The 15,352-nt window shown below is 49.3% G+C and overlaps 2 protein-coding genes across 3 annotated transcripts in view; both read left to right on the forward strand.

Annotated features, from left to right (window-relative positions):
• The window catches only part of LOC144768564 (sulfotransferase 1C2-like), a 789,435-nt gene that overhangs the window by 670,546 nt on the left and 103,537 nt on the right, over positions 1-15,352 (forward strand). The window lies entirely within an intron of this gene.
• Positions 3,200-13,671, forward strand: LOC144768563 (uncharacterized). Its single transcript, XM_078652335.1, has 2 exons — positions 3,200-4,282; positions 9,655-13,671. Exon 2 carries the CDS (start codon positions 9,661-9,663, stop codon positions 11,527-11,529), a length of 1,869 nt encoding a protein of 622 aa, XP_078508461.1. The 5' UTR covers positions 3,200-4,282; positions 9,655-9,660; the 3' UTR covers positions 11,530-13,671.

The following is a 15,352-nucleotide window of genomic DNA, read 5'->3' on the forward strand; positions in this document are numbered from 1 at the left end:
ATGACCTTTTGGACGCACTTACATTGCCTAAAGAGGTGGCAATAATCAAATGTAGTGCGCATCGGAAGGTGACGGATGATGTTGGTCGCGGTAATGCGTTTGCGGATGAGATTGCGAAGGAGACGGCTAGAGATCTGACAAATCAAATGTACGTTGCGAGTTCAGTAAGATGGCCAGCGGAGACTAGTATGTGTGAGGACACAGTTGAGAGTGTGAAGAAGATACAGAATGAAGCTACTGAGATGGAAAAGATTTAGAGGAAAGAAAGTACGGGAAAGTTAGACGAGAATGGATGTTGGGTTGATTTGTCGGAAAAGCAGAGATGGATGTTACCAGATGCATACGTGCTTGCTGTTGTTACTATGGCTCATGGTACATCACACATTAATACGAAAGGCATATGTAAGTTGCTGTCGCCCGTATGGAAGAATGATGGAATTACTAAATGTGCGGAGAGAGTGGTTAAAAATTGCATGGTATGTTTGATGTATAATCCTGGCAAGGGCACCCCCACTCCACGTGGTCATTTTGCTCCTCCCACATGTCCCTTTGAAATTATTCAGTTAGACTTTATCCACATGGAGAGATGCAATAATTTGAAGTTCGTCTTGGTTGTAGTTTGTGCGTTCTCCAGATGGATTGAGGCTTACCCCCTAAAGGATAATACTGCCCTGTCCACAGCAAAGGTTCTACTCAAAGAATATTTCCCCAGGTATGGAATGCCGCGGATTGTATGGTCAGATAACGGAAGTGAGTTTGTGGGAAGTGTAATGAAGAGTGTATGTCGTGGTCTTGGCATAAATCAGAAGTTTCATAGTGCTAATCATCCTCAGTCTGCGGGTTTAGTGGAAAGATATAATGGCACTCGGAAACTGAAACTTGCCAAAATCCAGGCAACAACTGGTCTATCATGGCCCGACGCTTTGCCTTTAGCTCTCTTATCGACCAGGGCGACTGTGCACTCTCGAGTAGGGCTCAGCCCATATGAGATTGTGTTCGGCCGTCCTGCGAACATTTGGGGAGTTCCGAGGCCTAAAGAATTTGACAGACTTGAATATCCAATGTTAATTGACTATCTCTATGATCTGACTGCTAAATTGAGTTTGATTCATCAACAGGTCTTTGAGGCTCTACCGGCACAAACAGAGGGTCCTGGTCATCGGCTCCAACCAGGTGATTGGGTTCTTACCCGCAACTTTGGACGAAAACGAAATCTTGAGCCAAGGTTCGTGGGACCTTACCAGGTGTTGCTGGCAACGAGGACTGCGGTTCGGCTGGAAGGGAGAAAACATTGGGTACATGCCACCCACACCAAGAAAGTTCCGCTCCCATTGCCAGCAGATAGTTGGATCAGAAAAGGATTCGGCTCGTCTGAAACTTACGTCCCTCTAAGTTACGTGCCGTTTAGTGACGCGCAGCTTGTAGGAGATAACACAGTAAGACCCGACACCCCTGTTGAACCATCCGAAGTTAACCCTCTTTCAGCAGCATTGGAGAATTCAAGTTCTGAACAATTGCGTGGACAATCGAACACTCTTTTGCCGTCTGATCCACTGTTTGAAGAGCAGACTCGCCCCGGAAGAAGTCTATACTTTCTTCGACCGCGCTAACAGACTAATAAATTCTGTTTTTTATTTTTTTGAATCTACATCACCTCTATTGCTGCCATAAAAATTGTGGACATTAATGATTAAAAACCTTTTCATCTGGGTTAACCGTAGGGCCGTGCGGGTACTTCCTCCTGTTTAGCAGGTATCTGACACTAGGTCGATTACTTTTGTCGATTTCTGGGAACTCCTGGGGATTGATAATCGCTACTCAGAACGAAGTGCGTCAAGAACGTCACGGACGGTTTTTAGAAGATGAAGTCTTCTAAGCTGTTGGAAATTGAGAAAATGGTGGCGCAAAGATCCAAATTGCACAAGACATTTCGAAAAAAATGTTTTTTGTTACAGGTTTTTATGTTGTTCCTAACTGTTTCTATGCTGCTGGTGGGTGGAGTATATTTTGGTTTTCAATCATTGCTGCCTTCTACTTTACCTACTCCTCCTTCTCATGATTTAAATTCTGTTTCCACTATGTCTCCACATTCCTTTCATCTTCTGCCCCAACATGAACAGGTCAGACGTGCGGAATTTATGAACAATTCTTTTGTTCAACTTCTACATCAGCATCAGTTGGTGATGAACACTACCAATTGTTGGGTATGTGGGTTAATGCCACATACCATGGATAAGGGTATTCCGTATTTTGTTCTTCCTTATAGCCCCCAGGGGTCAGCTCGAGCATTCCAGACCATGTTCCGTAGTGCACTAGATTCCTACCCCCATCGAGAGCCTCGCTCTGCAGACCTTGGTCCTGGCCCGTACCTCAAGTCTTTGGCGATAGCAATTGCAGATTTAAATAGAGATATTTTTGACGCAACACTTATCCCAGAGGAAGAGGTGCGAGCTTATAAGGATCTGAGTGAGGTCGAGTATAGTACATCAGTGAATGATAGGCAGTTTAAAAGCTCATCTCCAATCTGGATCGTACCTCATCTCGGTCATTTCTGTCTGCAAGGTCTTGGTCGCAATCCGAGAGCTCAGCTTGGGAAGAGTGCTTGTGTTGATACTTACGTTTTACCAATGCTCTCTTCCCCTGTCTTTCTGACTGCCAAGGGTACCTATTTTGTATGTTATGATCGCGCCTATAAGTGGTTACCTCATGACTTCTCGGGTACCTGCTATATCGCGAATCTTTTGCCTCCGACTTTCACTGTTGCCTCAGATTATCACAAAACTAGAGTTGTGAGAGGTGTCATTAGTAAAGAAGATACTGCCGGTCAAGAAGCAGGAGATTTCTTTAAGGGTTTCCTACCGTTTTGGGGCCCTATGGTCAATAGCAGGAATCTGAGACAGTTAACTCGTGTAGTGGAAGCAACTGCTAACATAACTGCAAGCGCCCTTGGTAATCTGACAGCAGAGCTTCAAGCGGATAGGCTTATGACGCTACAGAACCGTATGGTTCTAGACGTAGTACTGGCAGACAGAGGTGGTGTGTGTAAGGTCATCCATTCGAGCTGCTGCATTTTCATACCTGATAACGCTCCAACGGTTTATCAAGCCATCTCGAAGTTGCATAAAATCTCAGAGTCCATACACGTGGACGAGGGAGATTGGACGCTTCTAGGATGGTTTTGGGGTCTGATGTCAACTTGGGGTTGGAAAATTCTGATGATTATAGGGGTTGTTGTGACGTTTCTGTTCACGTGTTGTCTTTGTGTGCAGTGTGGTCCTGCCTTATGTGGCCTTTGTGCTACAACGTGTATAAGAAGGCCATCTGTTACCGGCGAGACATTGATGAATAAGATGATGTTCCAGCAACACTTGAATGATCTGATTAATATCGAAATTGATTATGATTCCGACTAGTGCTTGCCTACATGAGGGCAAAAGGAGCGTCTGAGGACCAATGAGAACCGTTACGATGCTAGCGAGTGTGGTATCTATGAACTGTAAATGACGAGATTAATAGGTGTACGCATTTTCGCTACGCTACTTAGAAGGGTTCGTCTTATTTACAGGTTTCTTCATTTGAACCCTCGGGTTCCATTTTAGATACGGCATCCATTTTGTTTCTTGCCCTCACGTAGTCAGCGAACAGGCAAATGTCCGCCTCATGACCCTGTGATTCCCAAGACTGGGGGATGACACGGCAGAGACAGATGGCTCCGCAGCTGGGTAATCTTCCCACGTTGGCCTATTGTTTCAGCCTTGCATGCGCTCGGCTCGAATCCTTTGATCCTGGGATTGCGCTTCCGATATTACCTCCACACTCCTTCTTCTTCTGTTGTCTGACTTCCTTGCACCTGTTCCTGTCTCTTACTCTCGTCCTTTTACAACTAGAGTGGAATGTGCATAGCAGCAGGATAATGTGCTTTTACAGTTGGGAACCGACAAATGTTACTGTGATTATGTTCCGGGTTTCCGACACCATGAATGAAGCCCTTTTAAGTTTATTGTGGGAACTGAGTTGTAACCTTTTGTTCGTTACGTTATTGAATGCTGAAAATGTGTATAAAAGGAGCGATCCACATTTTTGCAATTCGAAGCAGACTCTTGGAACCTACACTCTGTTGTACTTCCCATGACTTTTGCATCCCTGCAGTAATAAACGCTGATCTTTGACGCCGAAGGAAGTGTCCCGTGTCTCTGTCACTTGTGCGCCGAACAGGTATCCTACGAAGGTTTCAGGTGTTGTTCCCTGGCACCGCTGGTTCTTAAAAGTCCAGTCCTTCACTGTACTCTGTAATCTGCCTGGCATAACAACACTACACTGCCTCGACCACTCCATACCACGACTAGACAGACATGTAGTTCTGCTGTAGTAGTTGTTGTAGACTGGTTTACCTGTTTGACACTCACGAATTGGCCATAGTTCTTCCCTAAACCGGCGCTGATGATCCATCCATCCCAGTGAGTGACTGTAAAGAAAAAAGATATAATATTTAATCAATCATCATGGTATATTGGCAAACAGTAAGTCCAAGGACATTTTGCATATTGGAAAATGCAACGTAGTGGCCCCTGCAGTTGAAGTACAATTTGAATTAAACCAGGTTAAAAAAAAGCAGGAGTAGACTTGAGTTACATTTTGTGTGTAAAAAATTAAATAATAACAGAAGACATATGATTCATTTCATGCACAACAAACAAACAGCAATTGCTTTCATCAGAGCCAGACAGCCATTGAAGTCCACTGCATACCATCTTCTTCTCATTATTCATTACCTGTTCCACTTTTTGTCCGCATCTTCTTCTGAAAGTGCGGGACCACAGGGCAGCCTCTCCTGTCAATTTCAGAAGTAACTGTCAGCAATCAGCAAGCATGTAGTCAGTAACTCCAGTCCCACTTGAGGGGACTCATCTACGAGTACGAAGACAAAGTTTCTTTATTCTGCATAATCCAGCCATCTGCCTTGAGGGAAATGGATAGGGGGAGTCTGGAGGAGGAGGATAGAGGAGCATGATTGAGTTGTGAACTTGTAAACCTCAGGAATGCAGACTGCGGCACCTTCAAATCAATAAGGAAATAAGACAAAGACAGTGCTGCTGATGGACTTGTTGTGATTAGGTGATTAGAGTTTTGTTGTGGTAAAAGTTGCAAAACAAAGAAAGACACACAGGAATAAAAGTGAATAAGGACGAAAAAAAAGGAAGTCATTTTCAGGCCTCGGTGTCAGGGAAGTAGAGCTCGTCCTCAAACTCTATGAATTGAGACGGGAGTAGGTCAGCTAACAGAGAAGAACTTCCGTCACCTTAGTCGGTGTCCTCTTCTTCCTGCGTGCATTCACGTATTTTGTACTCTGGTGGTATGAAGTGCTGATTCATCTTGATCAGTGTTAACCACACCACATTTTTGGGTGAGAGGCGGGTCCTTTTTGAAGTTACAATGGCACCAGCAGCACTGAAAACACGTTCAGAAGACATGCTTGCGAGTGGGCAAGACAAATAATTTAGAGACAGGTTGGTGATCAGTCGCCAATGAGGCCTTTTCCGATACCAATACAGCAATGGGTTCTGATTAACAAAGACCTCTGTTGGGTCATCCAGATAGGCCTGCACCATCGACTCCAGGCTCTCCAGGGTTGCTCCACTTTGCGTACCATCTGTGGCCTTTGCATCACTGGAACGAGCAAGCCCTTGATGAGTTAGCCAATCCGCTTCCGACAATATTATGGCTGGGCCTGGTGCAGGTGAGGATGATGATACGGTTGCTGGTGTCGTTAACGGCTGTGAGGGAAAGTGACTTCTTTCGGCCACAGATTCAGAAGTGAAACTTGACGCTGGATAGCCTGCTGATTCAGTTGTACTTCTGCTGGCTCCTTAAATTTTCTGCCGCTCTTTTTCAAACCGAGTGGCTGACACAGCTAGCCAATGTTTGTACTTTGAAACCTCTGCTTCATCAAAAGGAATGAATGCTTTGCTGGCCACTGCCTTTTTGTACCATGGAACCAGAATAGCGGCACAAATGTAATGTTGTTCTGTATGTATGTTTTTAAGCCTTTCATTGTAAACTAGGCGGCTTAATAACCTCTCCGCCAACTGATATGCGTCTTGCTTTTCAGCATCATCTCGGAACGTTGAAGACACCGCCTTCAGTTGGTGCTCTAGCATGCACAACAATGGGATAGCTTTGTGTAGGAGAGAAGGGTCTGCTATCCTATGGTCACCCCAAATGTTTGCTTTTTGCTTCACTGGTTTGCGACTACTGAGGCTGTGGGCCTGCTGATCAGACCCCCAGCCTGCTGTTCTCTCACTAAATTAATGATACATGTGCTATAGGCACATACCACAATTGGAAATGGACTCCTTGTCAGCCCCTGTATAATGCACTATAGGTGCCATGGGCATAGGGGCCACCAAGGCCTACCAGGGGCTGCAGCATATCTTTTTCCACCCCTGGCTGGTTCTTAAATTGACACAACTGGCTGATCACTCAGCTGGGGTGAGGTGGTGTAATCACCCCTTGCTTAGATATAGTATACCTATATCTAAACCTATATCTGGACACATATAAACCTGTGAGCCACTCCTATGGAAGGCCTCATCAATCCTGGAGGCAGAGTGCGTGGTTTAATGTGAGATAGAGCTCTAGCATGAGCTGAGCCTGTCTGCAGCTGACGGGAACAACTCCCTAAGCTGTTTCAGGATAATGCCATACCATATACTCTTAAGTGCATTATAATCCTCGCGGTTATATAGCAACTTTGGTTTGGCTTTATCAAAACATGTCGTGTAAGGTGTCATACCATTTGGAATACTATCCCCTCGCCGGTTCTGGCGACGGGGATAGCATTCCACCCCTCTAGAGGGGTAGGACATGTTACTTTACTTAACTGCGGTTAATTTCTAAAAGGACCTTGGATCCACAAAATGGATGCCTCCGCCACAGACACGAGTCTGACCCCCTGAAGCTGACCGAAACTCAGCCAAAGGGGCCTGGACAAAGGGTTTCCTGTCGCAGGGAGGTGTTACGCCCCCCCCCCCAGACAAGAGAGTGGATTGTAGCAGGGAGGTTTGAAAGAAACCAGACACTGCATGGGGAGCACAAGGCTGCCCCTTGGATAATCCGGCCAAACCGGTTCTGGGGCACTCCAGCCCTCGTGCCAGGGCGGCCTGGATCAAAGGAAGGGGGTGTATCCACCCACTTCCTGGGTCCCACCCATAGGAGGGGACCTAGCAGGTAATCCAGCCCCCAAAATTAGTATAAGACTGGGAGCAGTGCCAATGCACTTCAGATTATCCTGATGAAACATAAGAAACGAAACTCTGGACCCTTCGACATCCTACTCAACGTAGAAGACTGAAGAATCTCCCTTGTGGTCAAGGAGTGACCACCCTGTGAAAACAGGCACCATCCAGCCATCGACGTCTTCTTTGTTGCAGTTCCCGCCGGAACTCGAGCGACAGAGATTGACGAGATCAAGCTTGCCTGCCTTCTAACAGCCCGATCCACAGTCTCTGCAGAGCTGAGACCCGTGGAGGCGACCGGAAGCGTGGGGCACGCCATCTTGGAAAGACCACGAGACGCTGACCGTGCAGCCCACGAGTGACCCTCGAAGCTGTACACCGGGGTTTGAGAAGCCCAAACCCTGAGCCACTCTTGCACCAAAGTTCAGCCCTCCACACTCGACGAGTGCTGCGTGGGGCCCTTCTGCTTCTTTTGGCTCAACGCGTTGGCCCGGTCACTTGCCAGCCGGCTTGTGGCCCCTGTGCCGACGAAACTTGAAATTCGACTTGCGATTCTGGTTGCTCCAGATCTGCACCAGCTCCCCTGAAAAGGAGCCCCCACTCTGACCCTCCTGGTTTGAGTGAGAAGCAATCTCCCGGTTCCGCGTGGATTGCTTTTGCCAAGTGTTGTTTGCTCCAATCTTGAAGCCGACAGCGCCGACGGCGAGAGCCTGCGTGGGACAGATCGTGACCCGCTCCTGGACGTCGTAGATGCCCCAGAGCCCATGTGACAGCGGAGAGAAGCTCCTCGACAACCACCTGATTGCGCCCGACATTGCCTGGTTCCGTCCTGGTTCCACCCTGGTCACTGCTGAGTGACCCAGACTCTGTCCCCTCTGCTTTCAGGTACTCTTCGACTTGAGTCCCCCCTTGGACTCCACCGGACACTTCTCTTTCACCCTGCCTGCAGCCCTTTCAGCTCCAAGCACCAAGAGCCTGCGTGACGAAACCCGACTCAACTTCGACCCTGTGCACCCGCTTCCTGTGGGTGAGGTAACATTGCAACGCCGGTGTTCCCACACTGGTACCCACCTCTAGGGTCTGTGTCTTAAGTTTTGTTCCTCTAGGTTCAGCGGAAGTGTCCTTAAACTTTAACTTTGTAACTTTTACGCACCATTGGTTAACATTGGTGCATGCGTGCACTTTCTGCACTGCATCCGAATCCCGCGGGCTTTTCCCGACTTCAGCATTGCTTGTCCCGACTGCTCCCAGCGATTCCCTAGGCCTAACCACTGTTCGATTGGTATCTCTTATACCACTTGTTTAGTATATGGTCTGAGTGGCCCCTCGCCCTCATCCATATTTGTGCAACTTTGTATGTTATACTGTGCTTTTGATTTAACGCTTGTGCCTCTTTATTCATAAAGAATACTGGGGATTGTTTTTTGTAATAAATACATATATTTTTATAATATATACTTGTGTGGTGTCCTTTCATTTGATATTACAGGATTGTATGTGGTAAAACAGCTCGCTTAACACGACCTCTTAAGTTAAGCCTTTAGGCTGCTTAGTCCATGCTACCCCTAGGATAGCTTGTCTAATAAGGTTGACTTACAACCAGACACCATAAGGGATTGTTTGGTCTGATAACAGGTGGTTCCAGAATTGGAAACATCACCTATCAGGCCAACTTCTCACATTGGTGAGCAGCTGTGCGGATTTGAGCTTGCTGTTGTTTTACCATTGCAATCTTTTATCAATTTGAAAGATCACATCAAGTACCTCTAGGTACATATAAATCAAAAGCTTAGCATATTTAAGTTCTACTGAACTTAGTAGTTGTATATTAAAGGGATTAGCACACCCTGACTACACCTCACTAGCAAGGTACAGTAGGGAAACACTTAGTGTAGGTAGGTGCATCACTTACACCACACTAGAGTCATGTCTGACACAGGAAAAGCCTCAGGGTCTGCTCCTGTGACAGTTGACCTTACCCAGGCAACTTCCAGCTATGACAAACTAACCCACAAAGACTTGGTTGCCTTGTGCATCTCAAGAGGGTTAAAATGGGGCAGAAGTCCCACCAGTCCTTCCCTGATAGCCATTGTAGAACAGGATGACTTAGAAAAGGCGAATGCAGTTCCCTTAGAGTCAGGAGATGGAGTGAACCCCCCTGTAACTGATACCCCTCCAGAGGAAGAAGAAGAGGAGGAAGAGGAGGAGGAGGAGGACTCCGATGTAGAGGACCCAGAAAAACAGGATCAGAGGGGTAGCCAGGTCCTAGTTGCCAGGCTTAACCAGGCCAACTTAGACCTACTGGGAAATGGAGGGCCAGCACCTCCCCAGATCCCACCATGTCATTCTCCCAGGCAACAGAAGAGTGAGATCTCCCTCAGGGGACTCTCATATTTCTAGTGCCTCAAGAGAATCTCAGAGAGGTATGACTGCCTCTCAGAAGATAGAGCATAGGGCCAGAATGAGGGCTGTCAAACTCCAAATAGAGAGGGAGGAGGTAGCCTTGGCTCAAGCTAGACTTGCCTTGGCGAGAGAGCAGAAATTGTGTGGCTTAGATGCCACTAGTGGCAGTAATATTCCTAGAGAAAAAGACAGGAGCTATGATAATAGAAACCCGACAAAAATTGTGGCCCCCTACAAGGAAGGGGATGACATCCACAAATGGATGACTGCTCTTGAGAGAGCCTGCATGGTACAGCAGGTTCCTCAGGATCAGTGGGCTGCAATTTTATGGTACTCCTTTTCAGAGAAAGGGAGGGACAGGCACCTCACAGTTAGACCTGAGGATGCCAAACACTACTCTGTCTTGAAGAGTGCTCTTATTGAAGGGTTTGGCCTAACCACTGAGCAATACAGGTTGTTGTTCAGAGACACCCAAAAAGCACAGACTCAAAACTGGACTGATTTTGTAGATTGTGCCACTAAGGCTCTGGAGGGTTGGTTGCAGGGAAGTAAAGTTTCAGACTATACAGGATTGTACAATCTTATCATGAGAGAACAGATCCTTAATAACTGTACAAACCAGCTGTTGCATCAATACCTTATTGACTCTGATCTGCCCTCTCCCCAAGAATTGGGAAAGAAGGCGGACAAATGGGTCAGAACAAGGATTAAGCAGAAACCCCAGAACCAAGGTGGTGACCAGAAGAAAACAGACCAGAAGGGTGGAAATCAGAAAGATAAAGAAAAGGACCAGAAGTCTTCAGGCCCCCAATCTAGTAATAAGGAGGGTGGTTCCCAAAATGGAAACAAGAAAAAGAAGAATAATGACCCAAAGAAGCCTTGGTGTAATACCTGCAAATCAGTTTCACACTGGGGCAGTGAATGCACCAAGACAAATCCAGTCCCCACCACTGCAGCTCCTAAAGCACCTGCACCCCCTAGTTCAGTAAGCAGTGGTGGAACACAGCCAAAGGGTGTAGTAGGGTTAACCCTGGGTACTGAAGTAGGATCTGGCCTAGTCAGAATCCGTACTCAGGCAGTTCTCCTATATGATGTGGACCTAGCTTTGTCCACTACAGTGAGTCCCAGTAACCTGGGCAAATATAGGCAGACGCCTTTAATCAATGAGAAACTGGCTCAGGCCTACAGGGACACATGTGCCAGTGTCACAATGGTGACACCTGACTTTGTGGACCCTGGACAGATTGTACTAGGTGAAAGTTACCTAGTGACCAATGCAAGCAACTCCACTACTTCCCATAGTGTGGCAGTTGTGAACTTCTCCTGGGGAGGGGTAAATGGCCTAAAGAAAGTTGTTGTGAGTGCAGACCTCCCAGTAGACTGTCTGTTAGGCAATGATCTTGAAAGCTCAGTTTGGTCAGAAGTGGAGTACAGGACTCATGCAGAAATGCTAAGGATTTCAGCACATGTCCTTGCAGTGACAAGGACTCAGGCTAAGAAGTGCCTTCCTGAACCAGTGGTGGATCTTGGAACAATAGACCAACCACAACCCAAGAGAAGGAGCAAGAGAGGAAAGGCTGAGCCTTCCACCTTGCCCCAGGTTGAGGATCAGGTTTCACAGGAAACTGATTCTGCAGTCCAAGAGGAGACTGTCTCTGAGGAGCTTGAACCTGACCAGGTCGAGTTTCTGGGGACAGGGGGACCCTCCAGGGCAGACCTGAGGCAGGCTCAATTAGATTGCCCTTCCCTTGAACCCCTCAGACAGCAGGCTGCTGCTGAGGCTGCTGGGGATGCCCAAGGTACCATACTGTGTATTAGGATGATGGACTCCTTTATTCAGAGGCTAGAGACCCCAAGCCTGGTACAACCAGGAGGTTGGTCATACCTTTGAAGTTTAGGGGTTTCCTTCTTACCTTGGCCCATGATATTCCCCTTGCAGGACACTTAGGCCAGAACAAGACGTGGGACAGGCTTGTTTCACACTTTCACTGGCCTCATATGTCAGAAAATGTCAAGGAGTTTTGTCGCTCCTGTGTCACTTGCCAAGCCAGTGGTAAGTCAGGTGGCACAACAAAGGCCCCCTCATACCACTACCTGTGGTGGGGGTACCCTTTGAAAGAGTTGGAATAGATATTGTGGGTCCCATGGATCCTCAAACAGCATCTGGGAACAGATTTATACTGGTGGTAGTGGATCATGCCACCAGGTATCCAGAAGCTATTCCCCTGAGGACCACCACAGCACCTGTGGTGGCAAAAGCCCTCATTGCAGTTTTCTCCAGAGTGGGCTTTCCAAAGGAGGTATTGTCAGACAGAGGTACTAACTTCATGTCTAGCTATTTGAAAGCAATGTGGAAGGAGTGTGGAGTAAACTACAAGTTTACCACACCCTATCACCCACAGTGCAATGGGCTTGTGGAGAGATTCAACAAGACCCTCAAGGGAATGATAAAAGGATTACCAGAGAAGCTTAGGCGGAAATGGGACATTCTTTTACCCTGCTTGCTCTTTGCTTACAGAGAGGTCCCACAGAAGGGGGTTGGCTACAGCCCTTTTGAACTTTTGTTTGGCCACCCTGTGAGGGGTCCACTATGTTTGGTGAAGGAAGGATGGGAGTTACCTCTCAAAAAGCCTAAACTAGATGTAGTGGACTATGTACTTGGTCTCCGCTCCAGGATGGCTGAGTATATGGAGAGAGCATCCAAAAACCTGGAGGCCAGCCAAGAATTACAGAAAGCTTGGCATGACCAAAAGGCTGTTCTGGTTGAGTTCCAGCCAGGGCAGAAGGTGTGGGTGCTGGAGCCAGTGGCCCCAGCAGCACTCTAGGACAAATGGACTGGACCCTACCCTATCATTGAGAAAAAGGGAGAAGTCACCTACTTGGTTGACTTTGGAACCCCTAGGAGCCCCCACAGGGTGCTCCATGTGAATCGCTTGAAAGCATTTGTGGACAGGGAGGACATGAGCTTGCTCATGGCCACAGATGGGGAACAGGAGGAAGAGAGTGACCCTCTCCCAGACCTGCTTTCTCAGAACCCTGATGATGGTTCAGTTGATGGAGTAGCCTTGGCAGGCAGCCTCACTGACCAGCAACAGATGGACTGCAGACAAGTTTTGCAGGCCCACAGGCATTTGTTTTCACTCACACCCAGCCAGACTAACTGGTGCACCCATGAGGTGGACACTGGTGACAGTCTGCCTGTCAAGAATAAGATCTACAGGCAACCTGATCATGTCAGGGATTGCATCAAGGCTGAGGTGCAAAAGATGTTGGAACTTGGAGTGATTGAGCCATCAGAGAGCCCATGGGCCAGCCCAGTAGTCCTTGTGCCAAAACCTCATACCCAGGATGGAAAGAGAGAAATTAGGTTTTGTGTGGACTACAGAGGTCTCAATGCTGTCACTGGACAGATGCACATCCCATTCCAAGAGCAGATGAGCTCATTGACAGATTGGCTTCTGCCAAGTTTCTGAGCACATTTGATTTGACAGCTGGCTACTGGCAAATCAGACTAGCTGAGGAGTTAAAAGCCAAGACAGCATTCTCTACCCCCAGTGGACATTATCAGTTTGTGGTGATGCCCTTTGGTTTGAAGAATGCACCTGCCACCTTCCAAAGGTTGGTGAATCAAGTCCTTGCTGGGTTGGATGACTTTTGTGCAGCATATCTAGATGATATTGCTGTCTTTAGCTCCACCTGGGAGGATCACCTGATCCACCTGAAGAAGGTTTTGGAGGCCCTGCAAAAAGCAGGCCTGACTATCAAGGCTACTAAGTGCCAGATAGGGCAGAGTAAGGTTGTGTACCTGGGCCACCTAGTAGGTGGGGGTCAGGTTCAACCACTGGAGAGCAAAATCCAGACCATACAGGACTGGGCTCCTCCAGTTACCCAGACACAAGTCAGAGCCTTCTTGTGCCTGACTGGGTATTACAGAAAGTTTGTGAAAAACTATGGGTCCATTGTGACACCATTAAATGACTTGACATCCAAGAAGATGCCAAAAAAGGTTCAGTGGACAGTTAGCTGTCAAAAGGCATTTGATGGGGCGTGGCTACGAGCGCGGCAATGGCGGTCGCAGCTTCCTAGAGCTCCCGCTTGCCCGAGCCTTATCCGTCCATTTATCCTGTCCCCGAGCCTCTGCCACACTCCCTGAGCGAGGCGATTGCTGCGGAGAGCTCTGGTCATCCTCCGGTGCGGTCATTGGAGACGTCGGCGCCTTGACTGCTGCGGGGCGCTTGGCGACGGAGAGCGGCCTGGTGCGGCGCTGAAGCCGGGACCTCAATTTTGGCGCCCCCCGCCCGGGAGACACCTGAGTGGCACGGCTGCCTTGCCGCATTCCCTGGGCTGCTAACGACCCAGCAAGACGAGCGGGGGCGGGATCGGTCCCCCCCCGTGACCCGACTGCAGTGCCACTGCCTTGAAGGGGCGAGGGTCGCCCACAGCCTACGAGGGGCCTAGCGGACCCGGCGGAGCCGGGGCCTCAATTTTCGCGACTCCCGCCCGAGGATGGCTGGGTGCAGCTCCTGACCGTGGGGGACGCCTGGCTGCTGCCTCTCTGCATTGGAGGCCCACTTCACGACGGGGTGTCGGTCGGCGGACCCTGTGGCGGGCGGCGAGTTGTGGACGCCCCCTCCTGGACCCTCAGACACCGCTGGCGGAGACGACAGGCCCACGGGTGGGCAGCAAGTGGACGGGCCCCATCGATCGCCCTGGGGTCACGAGTGGTGAGGGGGTGTTTCCCGGTGCCTGCTAAACCTTGCCTGGACTGTGACGTGAAGGGGGACGCCGACTGCCCGCTTCTGGTGGAGGGTCGTGCCTGGCGGACGGAGTCCCCACTGGAGTGGACGAAGGGCGTGGGGATCCCCATTGCCACGGCTGTGTAGATTGTTGGAGGCCCGTGGACAGGCGGCGATCATGACCCGAGGTGGGGGAGGCAGCCAATCTAAGCAACCGACCATCGACAAATACACTGGGCCAACTGGGGGACCGGGCCCGTCGGGTGGGGGTCAGCATCCACCGCCCCCCCCGGATAATACCGCGCTCATGGCCGCCATCACCCAATCCCGGGACATGCTGGACGCTAAAATTGGCGCGGTGGGCGCAGATGTTACCCTGATCCGCCAGGACCTGCGGAATGCGGTGGCGCGGATTACTGAGGCGGAGGCCAGAATATCTGTCGTGGAGGACGATGTTGGGTCCTTGAAGAAACGGCTGGCGGTGGTGGAATCGGTGCAGAAGAATCTGGCGCTGCGGGCTGAGGATGCTGAAGGTCGCGCCCGCCGCAACAACCTCCGATTTGTTGGTTTTCCGGAACGGTGCGAGAAGGGGGACATGGCGCAATTCCTTACCCAGTGGCTGCTGAGCTGGATGCCTCCGGAGGGCCTGTCCTCGTGCTTCATCATTGAGCGCGCCCATCGCGCCTTGACCCAACGGCCGCCGGAGGGTGAGCGGCCCAGGGCGGTGATCGCTCGGATACTGAACTACCACGATCGCGACGCTATCCTGAGGGAGGCGAGGTCCAAAGATGCCATCCTCTATGAAAATCACAAGATCATGGTGTTCCCCGACTATACCAGAATCGTGCAGCAGAAATGACAATCCTTCATGAATGCCAAGGCGAAGCTCCGCGGTCTGGGTCTCCAATACTCCCTGCTGTACCCGGCTCGTCTGAGAGTGATTTTCCAGTCCAAGACATTGTTTTTTGATACTCCGGA

This window comes from Lissotriton helveticus, chromosome 7, assembly GCF_964261635.1.
Source record: "Lissotriton helveticus chromosome 7, aLisHel1.1, whole genome shotgun sequence".
Lineage (NCBI taxonomy): Eukaryota > Metazoa > Chordata > Amphibia > Caudata > Salamandridae > Lissotriton > Lissotriton helveticus.